Below are 12,130 nucleotides of genomic sequence, written 5' to 3' on the forward strand. Positions count from 1 at the left end.
CATTCTCCCCTCCTTCCTCATTCCCTCACAACAACCATGTGAGGTAGGATAGGTAGAGAGAGTGAGTTGCCCAAGGCCACTCAGCGAGATTTATGGCACCAATATAAACACAACGGTCTTATGAGGTAGACCAAGGATCTCCAATGTGGTCACTGTGGGACCGGAATGCCCCCAATACTGCCCTTAACTGTAGGGTACCACAGAGGTTTTCTCATTGCACACCTTCTTGTAGGTGCCCAGACTCCACTCACGTGTTGATAGGGTTGCCAACTCGATTCTGGGGAATTCCTGCAGATTTGAGGGTGGAGTTGGGTTCCCAACCTCCAGATGGTGGCTGGTGATCTCCCAGAATCCCACCTTAACTCCAGGCAACAAAGGTCAGTTTCCCTGGAGAAAATGGCTCCTTTGGAGGGTGGGTTGTATGGCACTATTCCCGGATGAGGCCATTCCCCTCCCCAAATCCGGTCTTTCCCGGGATCCACCCCTCCATATCTACAGAAATGTTCCAGCCCAGAGTTGGCAACCGCAGGAGCCCGAGGAAGGCAGGGTGTGGGAAGGGGAGGGACCTCAGCTGGGTGTCATGCCAGAGAGCCCATCTCTGTCGCCCGGAGAGCTGTTGTAATGCTGGGAGATATGCAGGTTCCAGGTTGGCAGGCCTAGGTATGGAAAAGGACATGGAGAACTGAGGAGCAGGCTGACACCGGCTGTCCCCTCCCTCCATGCTGCTGGATTCCCACCAGGGAATTCTCAGGGATCAGGGAGAGCCACGTAACCCTTGGCCAGTGGGATGACCTTGCATCAGAGCAAAGGGGATTAGAAGTTTCCCCTCTTTGCTTTCCATCTCTCTGGTTCTTTTGGCTGGGGGAGATGCTTCCGAAGGGTTAAAGCAAGGAGACAGGCGGTCCTAGAGAGGCTAAGTGGAGAGGGGGCCAAGGAAGGTCAGTTCCTGTCTTCCTCCCCCCACTTCGTCTACTGAAGCTGCTTCTGCCTCTCCTGTGCTGCTGGGAGGGAGGATTGGGTGAGCTCCAAGGGGCTTTGGAGGGCAAAGATAGGGGGAGGGGGCTGCAACACCCAAGCAGAGAGAAAAAGGGGGAGCTGGTCATGGGGGGAGGTTGCACTTAGGAGCCTCCCTGAATCCCAGCTCACTTTCAATACCTTCTTCCTCTCAGTTCCCACCCTGTGCATCTCCCCCTCCCCTTACCAGTGAGACCCTCTCGGCTACTTTTTGCTGTTTAGAAGGAGAGGCCGGGAGGGATGGAGAAAAGGAGTCTGTATTGGGGAGGGGGTTGCGGGGGGGGGGGGGGTTGCTAAAGGAAAGGCAAACAGAAATTTGCCTGCAGCTGAGAAGGTTCCCCGGCATCTTTCTTTCTGTTTCTCCCTCCCAGGCAGCAGCAAACGGGAAGGTCCCGGTGCCTCCTCCGCCATCTCCTCTGTGTGGTCAAGGGGAAAAAAGAGTCCCCATGCATCCAGCTCAGGTAAGGTGGGGAAGTGGGCAGTGGCCGGCAGAGATGCTTCCTCCTCGGCCACGAGGCTCAGGGGATCGGGCCCCTTGCCCACCGCTCTGGCACTGCGAGATCTCAAAGCTGCCCACTGGGAAGGTGGGAAAATGGTCACCCCTGTGCAGGGAAGCCCAAGCAGGGTGGATCAAACAATACTTTGATTAGGACCAACTGGAGAATTACCCTATGGAGAGTAGGGTTACCAACCTCCAGGTCGAGCCCAGAGTTTTCCCAGAATTACACCTGATCTCCCTCCCCTCCCCGGAGATTGTCCACCAAATCTCCAGGAATTTCCCCAGCCAGAATTGGTAACCCTCCTGGAGAGTGGGATATTGCATTGCTCCGAGTGTTTCATGGCCTGGATGGTGAAAAGGACAACACAAGGTGGGGGGGGGGGGAATCTAGTTGTCCTTACGAGGGTGCCTGGCAGAAGCGCAGTCTGCAGTACTTGACAGTCTGAAGAGGGGGTGCAAGGAGGCTCTTTACCAAGGGCTTTGGGGGTGAGCTTAGACCTATTGAAAATGATCTGGGGTTGTACGGAGGCCTGGTGGGTGCAGAAGAGAGCAACAAGGATGATCAGGGGTCTGGAGACTGAGCCCTACGAGGAAAGCCTGAGGGCCTTGGGAATGTTTAGTTTGGAGAAGAGGAGGTTGAGGGGGGACATGATTGCTCTCTTTAAATATTTGAAAGGCTGTCATTTGGAGGAGGGCAGGGAGCTGTTCCAGTTGGCAGCAGAGGGCTTAAACTACATGCCCAAAGGTACCGGCTGGATATTAGGAAGAACTTTTTCACGGTCAGAGTAGTTCAAAAGTGGAATCAGCTGCCTAGGGAGGTGGTGAGCTCCCCCTCACTGGCAGTTTTCAAGAAGAGGCTGGATGAATACTTGTCAGAGATGCTTTAGGCTGCTCCTGCACTGGGCAGGGGGTTGGACTAGATGGTCTGTATGGCCCCTTCCAACTCTATGATTCTATGATTTACATGTGCTGAGATATTGATATTTTTATCAAGTAAATTAAGGGGAGGTTCAATCACAGTCACGAGTTTTGCTGAGATTTTACAGACTTGCTATACATGCAGAAATGCTTATAGATGGCTCAACTGGAGGGTGGGGGGTCTTTTTCAATTGTCACTCAGGACAGGATCCGTTTAAGTATTTCTTCAAGGTCATATTTCCTCAAAAAGTGTGCTCATTCACATTTCGTAGAAAAAGAGCTGGAGGAACGCATTAGCACAACTCATTAGCATATGCCACGCCTCTTGCCATCATCAGAAGTGTGTCATTCGTATAACTGATTTGCATATGCCACACCCCCTGGCATCACCTATCCTGGCTGTTTTGGACCCAGTCCAGGCCATTCAGGGCCGAAATTGGACCCAAAATGGGCTGAAAATGGCTGAAAAGGGGCCCAAAATGGTCAGAATCAGCCCGCTTATGAACGGGAGAGTGGCCCACCACCCATCAGAGGCCCAATTCAGGCCGTTTCGGCTCCAGTCCAGGCTGAAAATGGCCGAGAGTCAGGTGAGCGGGGCCACTGCCATGCAACCTCTTTGGGGAACTGCTGGAACTGCGTTCCTATGTGTTTCCCCTCGAAATGAGCCCTGTCTAAGAGTGATATATTTATAAGGTCTCGTTTTTAGGCTCAAAATCTCTTTCAAAAATGTGGAGCAGGGGAGTGGGCGCCACAATTAGCAGAAACACAGCAGAAATGAATGGCCTAACATTGAAGATATTTCTTTGTTTTGACGAATCTCTCCACCCATAATATCCTGGACAAGTAGATCCATCAGTGCAGGAGTCCTCAATGCTGCCCCGGGATGGTGGGCACAGCTTCAAAATGGCTGCCATAAGAGGTAGGGCCAATCACGAAATGTCAGGGAGTGTGGCTATTTATAAGTTTTCAACATTTCAGAATGAACCTCTGCTTAACTGGATGCCTTTTTATAATTTTCAAACACACCCAAGAGCTTACCTTCAGACATGCACTGAAGATTTTTGTGCTGCCAAAGCAACTTTTTAAAAATCGGCATAGCCAATCAGATCTCCAGTTGCTAAGCCGAAGCCTGTGCCAAATCCCGCTCTCTATGAACACTTGGAAGACACCAGGAAAGGTATTGGTGGGCGCCGTGGCAACCTCAGGCACCACGTTGAGGACCCTTGCAGTAACAGATTTGGGATGTGGATCTACGCAGCAGATTTCATTGTGATGTTTTCATGCGCGCGCTACCTTTTGGGTTCCTATATTCTCAACAACATCAACATCCACCCCCCCCCATTTCTTCCCCTCCTTCTCAAATCTACATTATGTTAACTATTTATTTATTATTTTCTCTTTATACCCAGCATTTCACCCCCCCAAAGGGGACCCAAAGCAGCTTATATCCTCCTCCTCTCCTTGCTTTTGTCATCACAACAACCCTGTGAGGTAGGATAGGCTGAGAGTGTGGCTGGCCCAAGGCCACCCAGCCAGCTTCCGTGGCAGTGCAGGGAATGCTGGGTTTTATACTCCGGATGCTCAGGAGTGAAGCTCAGGTGCCCATCCAAGGAGCCTCCAGGAAAGAGAGCTCCTCCCCCTCCCTTTTCCCATTCCAGGGGACAGAGAGGTAAAAATGAAGTAATTCGTAGGCTAATAAAGGGGTGAGGCATGAAGGCCAGCGGAGGCATCTTTGCCTAGTTCCTGCTTTCTCCAAATACAGCAGAGCGGGAAAGAGGAACCAGAAACAAGACATTGGCTTTAAGGAGTGTGTGTGGAGGGGGGGTCATTCTTTTGGAATGTTACCAACGGCAACCGGGAAGGCCTTCGGAAGCAGCCAGTCAAGAGAGTCATCCTTTAGAGAGGCCGCCATAGATTGGGATTAAGGATGCGTTGATACTTAAAGGATTGTTTTGAACTCTTCCTCTGACTGCTCTAAAAAATATTATTTCTAAAATTCCCTGCGCTGAAGAAAAGCCTCCTGCCTTAGCTTGCACCTCCCATAGTGGAAAAGACAAAAATGGAGAGTCTGCTTAGCTGGGGAAAGATCTCCACTCTAGAGATCAAGTTTCCGCAAGACTGGCTTCAAAAGGGGCCAGAGGTAATTCTTGTAGAGGCCTGTGGGGGGCAGCATGAGAAAGGGGGCCGCCTGAGTGGGCTAAAGGCTGGAGATGGAGGGGAACTACTCCTTGAGGCCCAGCAAATCAGGACTAGGACTAGCAAAGGAAATCCTTCATTCTCGGGGGGGGGGAGGGGAACGAGGGCCTGCAGGGTCCTTTTATCACAGTGTTACTATCCACACTGGGATTTTTTCCCCCCTCATGGGCCAGCTTTCCAGTGATGTCAAGAAATGTTTTCTCCTCCTTCCAGCGTTTCGTGTCCTTTGAAGAGGTGGCTGTGCATTTCACCCAGGGGGAGCAGACCCTGCTGAGCCCAGCCCAGAGAGCTCTCTACAAGGAAGTCATGCTGGAGAATTTTGGGAACGTGGCCTCTCTGGGTGAGGATCCTTTTCTCCTTTGCTGTCTCCTTCATGCTGAGAGGCAGGGTTGCCTGGCCCCCTAGCCTCGACCGGTTTCGTACCCTTTACTTTTCTTTTTTTCATGTGTGGCCTCTCGGTTTGAATGATTACATCACTTCCAGGAAATGACATCATCACATGGGTCACAGGATGCCCTGGGAGCACTCCCCAAGGGGCCGAATCGGGCCCAATAGTTATTCTTACACACTTTCACTTGCACGCACACTCATGAGCGGGGGACCTGCGGTGTTTTTCTGGGGAAATCCCATTTCCCCCTCCACTACCATGTGCTCTTTCCCTTCCCTGCCCCTCTAACCTCTCCCTTTCCTACTTCCTTCTCTTCCTTCCCACCCACCTCTGCCTGCCCCCATCTTCACCTTAGCTCCTCCTCCCTCCCAGCCGCCTGTCATCTGTGGCCCAGTTCTGTGGTGCTGGCTGAACCAGGACCAATTGCATGGTGGAGAACCTACAATAACTTCCTGAGGGTACTCACATTTCCCTGCACCCTTTTCTCCTACAAATGCACTCCACTGACTTCCCTTTCATTTATTGCTTCCCAGCTGAGCAAGTAGTGAGCCCATATCTACTAATTCCACACGGAGTAGCTTTGCTCCTAATGCAGTATTTGTGAGAGACAAGGTGGCTTCCAACTGCTGAATATTTATGTCACACAGAAGAGCCATAGTTGTGTTTCCTCCTGAAAAAGGTGCTGTGATGAGCAAACCTGACCTCATATTGTGGCTGGAGGAAGAGGAGGAGCTGTTTTTCTATGACTCAGATGAAGAGGAGGGATTGGCAGGTAGGTGGGATTCTCTGATGTCTGGGAATCCTGGACTAGGGAGCAAAAAAGCAAATAGTACAGTTGGAAACCTCTTGAATGTAACACTTTTTGGGGGAGATCTGCAACAGTATAAAAACAATAACACTGATAAAAAGAATACCTCTTAAAAATCGGAACCCACTATGTGAAAAACAAAATTAAAAAAACCCCTAAAAATGGAGCATAACCGAGTGAATTTTACAGATGAGGAAGTCCAGGTATCCTGTACTGAAGCACAGTGCAAGACACAGATGCTTACTCCCTCACCGATCCATTAGAATATCCTTCAATATAAACATAAGTGGAGCCTTAAATGTCATACGTCATTCAATGGAATGTCCTCCTAAATAATTAAAAGATGAAATAACAACAACAACATTCAATTCATATACCACCCTTCAGGACAACTTAACACCCACTCAGGGCAGTTTACAAAGTATGTCGTTATTATCCCCCTCAACAATGACCCTGGGAGGTGGGTGGGGCTGAGAGAGTTTTAAATTGATTCATTTCAGTTCATAATCTGGTCTGTTCCGAATAACATGGTCGCTCCCTTTATCTTCTTCTTTGATAACAAGTACTTGTATTTCAGGCCAAATTGTTCAACGCTAGGGAAGATGAAATAGGCCCTGTGGGTATAAATCGTGAAAGAGGCTGAAAGAGGGTGGGTCAGGATTCCCTTGTTTTATATTATCTTTAAAATACTCCTTTAATCTCAAAGTCTACTCAGTTTAAAGACCTTCTGGGTGAAGCAGTGTGTGACACCCTTTGGGTTTCCGTTGTATTGATTCCCCCCCCCTTCAATTTCCCAGTGCACCATCAGCTTTTTCTTGCTCTTTTTCATCTAGTTCTTTCCAGAGCGGAATGGTTTGACCTCACACTCTGCCCCAAACATCTCTCATTCCTTCTCTTGGGAATCTGTCCTGATGAAAAGCATTTGAATCAGCTCTAAAATGGGATGTGTTTGAGGGGGATTCTTCACCACCTGGGAGATAAGCAGGGAAATAAGTAATTTAAATAGATCCTCAAATTAAAAGTATGTACAGCTTAAAAATATGTACCCGCCTTCTGCTAAGCCAGCCACTGGTCATTCCAGCTGTTGTACCCAAGGCGGTACCATATACGTTCACTGTCCGTCTTCTGTGCAGCCCCACATGGGACTGCGCCTGCGCAGGCCTGCCGACCGGAATTTCCTTTACTAGCTAATGTCCACTAGGGGGCGCATGTCCAATCCAATGCGCATGCGCGGCCGTTTCCCGCCCGAGCAACATTGGGCGACGTCGCCCCCTTCCCCTCAGTTTCTTCTTTGCTGCCGACCGGTGAAGATCTAGCTGTCCGCTTTGTGAGGAAACTTTTTTTCTGAGGAGATCGGGAACATTTCGGAGAAGTCGCTGTTTAAACGTTGTTCTACCTGCTCGACGAAGATGACGAGGACGGATGGTCACTCCGTTTGCCTCGAGTGCCTAGGAGAAGGGCACATTGTCGAAAAATGTGAGCATTGCCAACGGTTCACCCCGAAGGCCAGGGCTGAGAGGGCAAACAGATTGAATGCCCTTCTGTGGAGAAGGGCTATGCGGGCGTCGGGAGCCCCTGATACCCCGGGGGGGCCACCACCGACTAGTGGGACGGCCGGAACCCCCTCTCAGATGGGATCTGTTCGGAGCACCGCTTCCACGCGTTCTCGCTCTCCGGATCGGCCTCAACAAGCCCAACCTCCGACCCTGGATCCGAAGGAGGCTGCGAGTTCCACGTCGGGTCGTAAGCACTCGGCTCCGAAGTCGGATCCGACTTGGAAGCGACACCATTCCAGGTCCCCGTCGAGGTCAGAACCGACTGCCACGCCGGCTCCGAAGGTGCCGAGAACTTCATCGGACCCGAACATCCCGGCTTTATCGGTTCCCAAGCCATCGGATCCGACATCGGCTCCGACGTCGTCGGCTCCGAAACATACTGAATCGGCACGCACTAGCCTCGCTCTGAAGACAAGTGCCCGATCGGATCCGAAGGCATCGGATCCGTTGCCCGTCGTGACTTCACCGGCTCCGATAGGCCGGAACCGAAGCGCCGATCAGACTTCAGCCGCCAAGGGCGAGAAGAAGTCGAAAAAGAAATAGAAGCACAGGCAGTCGGCTTCGGTCCAAACAGATGAGGTGCTCTGGGAGAAGCCCTTGACTCCGTCACCGCACCTGTCACCTCCATTGTACCACTCCACTGATGATGATGGTGACCTGCCCGACACTCAACCTCGGGTTGCCCAGAAGTGGCATGCTGGTGACTACGCGGATAGAGAGGACCAGCCTTATCACCTCCCTCAGAGTGGATATGATAGAGAGGGTTCCCTGTATGCCAGCTCTCCATCGTTTGGCAGGGATTATTGGGGTGACACTCGGAGTGAGTTCTCCCACTATGGTTCTCCCAGGCACGTCTCGCCTTACCAACATACAGAACCTTACCAGGGCCCGAGTCCCAGCCCTCCGTCTGACCCATCACCGGATGACATCATCATTGGGACCGGTTGTGTATCACCATCTGAGGACTACCGGCTCTATACTGAACAGATGGTCCGAATGGCTCGTTCTTTGGATATTGAGATCTCTGCTGTAGATCCTAAACCAAAAGATAAGATTCTGCAGTATGTCCAGTCTGGGAATCCTCCAACCATCGCTTTCCCCTTCACCGAGGGCTTGGTGGAAATCATTAACAACATCTGTGATAAGCCGGCTTCTGTGTACCCAACATCTTGCAAGCTAGAGGCTCTGTACAAGACAAGAGACGACGTCTGTACATATCTCTTTGCGCATCCACCTCCTTCTTCCCTCATTACTGAGGAAATGCAGACCCATCAACGCCAAGGGTCTTATGCTGTGCCCTTCACCGAGGGCTTGGTGGAAATCATTAACAACATCTGTGATAAGCCGGCTTCTGTGTACCCAACATCTTGCAAGCTAGAGGCTCTGTACAAGACAAGAGACGACGTCTGTACATATCTCTTTGCGCATCCACCTCCTTCTTCCCTCATTACTGAGGAAATGCAGACCCATCAACGCCAAGGGTCTTATGCTGTGCCCTTCACCGAGGGCTTGGTGGAAATCATTAACAACATCTGTGATAAGCCGGCTTCTGTGTACCCAACATCTCGCAAGCTAGAGGCTCTGTACAAGACAAGAGACGACGTCTGTACATATCTCTTTGCGCATCCACCTCCTTCTTCCCTCATTACTGAGGAAATGCAGACCCATCAACGCCAAGGGTCTTATGCTGTGCCCATCGATAAGGAGAGCAGAAAATTGGATTCCTTGGGCAAGAAATTATACTCTTCTGCAGCCCTGATGCTGAAAATCTCCAACTACTCAGCCATCATGGGAGCATATCAAATTTTCCTCTGGAACCGCATGGCGGCCTTTATGGAAAAACTTCCTGCAGACCAGAGGGTGTTGGCAAAGGTGGTTCTTGATGAGGCCCTGCGGCTGTCTCAGCAACAAATAAATGCGGGCTGCGACACAGTTGTCACCTCTGCGAGGGCATTAGCATCATCCATCGTACTCTTCAGACACTCGTGGCTCCGCACGACTGCATTGCCGGTCAAGACATGTAACAAAGTGGAGAATCTACCTTTCGAAGGCCCATCTCTGTTCTCATCCAAGACGGATGAATATTTGTCGCAAAAAAGAAAAGATCGACTCACAGCCCGCTCTTACGGTATTCTCCTGACCAGGCCGTTCACCGAGAATCGATTCCAGTATCGTTCCTCACAGGGCTATCGTGGGCGACAGCAGAGATACCAACCGTATCCACGTTATGGGTCCTACAGGCAATTCCAGCCGCCTGCAAGTTCCTTTCAGCGCTGTAGGCCTGCCTATCGACCACGTCGTAATCAACAAGCCCACGATGTCAAAGAGTCAGCAACGCAACCTAAGCAGTTCTGACTAGAATTCGAACAGTCTGTCGTGTTTGGGAACAGATTGGTTCAGTTTGCATCAGCATGGGCAGAGATTACCTCTGATAGTTGGGTTCTTAACATCGTTGCAGTTGGCTATAAAATTCAGTTTGATGTTTACCCAGTGTTGTCTCTTCCTGACCACTCAGTACAATCCTCTTCTGATAAGTTACAGGTTGAGGTTGTAGCACTACTGGAGAAGGGGGCTGTACAGGAGGTACTCCTCATGACCCCCTCTTGGGTTTTTACTCTAGAATGTTCCTGGTAGACAAGAAGGATGGAGGGGTGCTACCCATTCTAGACCTGAGAGAATTGAATAAATTCGTTCTCGTTAAGCGGTTCAGGATGCTTACCTTGAATACAGTCCTCCAGCTAATGCCTGAGGACATGTGGTTAGCCGTCCTGGATCTCAGGGACACATACTTCCATATTGCCATCCATCCTCATCATCGGAAATACCTTAGGTTCCTTTGTAATGATAAGGCCTACCATTACCAGGTGCTTCCCTTTGGACTCTCAACAGCCCCCCCGAGTTTTTTCTAAATGTATGGCTGTTGTGGTTGCATACTTAAGGGAAGAAGGTTGTACCATCTACCCCTATCTTGATGATTGGCTTCTGGCAGCACCTTCTGCTGATGCGCTCCTTGTCCAAATTGATAAGGTGATGCGCACCTGCTCCCGGTTAGGGCTTTTGGTTAATCTAACAAAGTCTAACCTTACCCTGTCCAGGAGGATACTGTTTATCGGTATGGAACTGGATGGTGATGTAAACAGAGGTTTTCTGCCCAGGGAGCGTGCACTAAAAATTGGCAGGATGGTGAATCTTTTCTCTAGATGTAGGTTCCAGTCCGTAACGGCTATCCAGTGGCTGCTGGGCCTCATGGCCTCTTCCACAGCAGTCACCCCTATGGCCCGGTTGCACATGCGACCTCTCCAGCTGTGGTTCCTATCGGTTCATGATTTTGAACACGAGTCCCAGAATAAGCGGTATTCCATCCCCAGAGGGATTATCCGGGCCTTACGATGGTGGCTTGATGAGGCTAACCTCCTTGGGGGTGTTGCTTTTGGGTCCATCCAAACCGAGATCACAATCGCGACTGATGCCTCCACGATAGGATGGGGAGCCCAGTGTGGTGCCCTTAGGGCACATGGGTTCTGGTCAGAGCAGGAAAGGGAAGATCACATTAACCTGCTAGAATTGAGAGCGGTCCGTTATGCCCTTATCGCATTCGCAGACACGCTGCAGCAGAAGTCCGTTCAGGTGCTCACGGACAATTGCACCACGATGATCTACCTGAACAAGCAAGGTGGCACTACCTCCAAGGCCCTCTGCGATGAGGCCGTTCGGATTTGGGAATGGGCCATGGACAGAGGCGTGTTCATTCATGCGGTCCATATTCCTGGCACCACCAATGTCATCGCAGACAAACTGAGTCGGATGCGATTCGACAGCTACGAATGGACCGTAGCAGACAACTACCTGAATGCCATCTTTTTGGACTGGGGGTTCCCAGACGTAGACCTCTCTGCGTCAGGGACCAACAAGAAGGCCCCACAATTCTGTTCCAGGGGAGGTCTAAGTCACCATTCCCTAGGGGACGCGTTCCAGATACGCTGGACAGGGCACCTGTTTTATGCCTTCCCCCGTCCCCTCTATTGTCTCGGGTCGTCAGCAAGATCCAGAGGGATGGGCCCCACTTAATTCTAGTAGCGCCCTTCTGGCCCAGACAAGCTTGGTTCCAACATGTCATGCAGCTTTCACAGGGGTCATATTATCGGTTCACACTGAACCCGGACCTTCTGTCCGACAGAGGGGTTTGGTATCACGACCTACCCAAACTCAACCTCACTGCTTGGCACATTCAGGGGCGGAAGGGATGTCTGACAGGGTAGCGGAAATTTTGCTGAATGCACATAGGGACACCACTCGCAGGTCATATTCAGCTATATGGAAGCGTTTTGAATCCTGGGCTACTGACAAAGGAGTGAATGTTTGGGATTGCCAGTTGTCTTCTGTGTTTGAGTTCCTCCTGTTTCTAAAGGACGGGGGACTCTCTAATTCCTCTATTAAAGTTTATTTGGCTGCCATTTCATCCTTCCACCCTAAAATAGACGGGAAGATGGTGTTCTCCCACAGTTTGTCGAAGTCTTTTTTGAAAGGGTTGTATAACATGTTTCCACAAGTCAAGGAAATTGTTCCCCAATGGTCACTGCAAGTAGTTTTGGCAGGGCTTATGAGATCACCCTTCGAACCACTGGCCACTTGTGAATTGAAATGGTTGTTCTGGAAGGTGGCTTTCTTGGTCGCCATTACCTCTGCCCGCAGAGTTAGCGAGTTGGCTGCCCTAAGGTGGGATCCTCCCTTTTTGAAGGTCCATCAAAATA

At 50.6% G+C, this 12,130-nt stretch overlaps 1 protein-coding gene across 1 annotated transcript in view; it reads left to right on the forward strand.

Annotated features, from left to right (window-relative positions):
• The first annotated feature begins 8,375 nt into the window (after positions 1–8,375).
• Positions 8,376–12,130, forward strand: part of LOC129327909 (zinc finger protein 721-like) — a 36,465-nt gene continuing 32,710 nt past the window's right edge. The window contains exon 1 of the mRNA XM_054976656.1: positions 8,376–9,678. Coding sequence (XP_054832631.1) covers positions 8,376–9,678 — 1,303 coding nt within the window. The remainder of the gene's footprint in view (positions 9,679–12,130) is intronic.

This window comes from Eublepharis macularius, chromosome 4 (genome assembly GCF_028583425.1).
Source record: "Eublepharis macularius isolate TG4126 chromosome 4, MPM_Emac_v1.0, whole genome shotgun sequence".
NCBI lineage: Eukaryota > Metazoa > Chordata > Lepidosauria > Squamata > Eublepharidae > Eublepharis > Eublepharis macularius.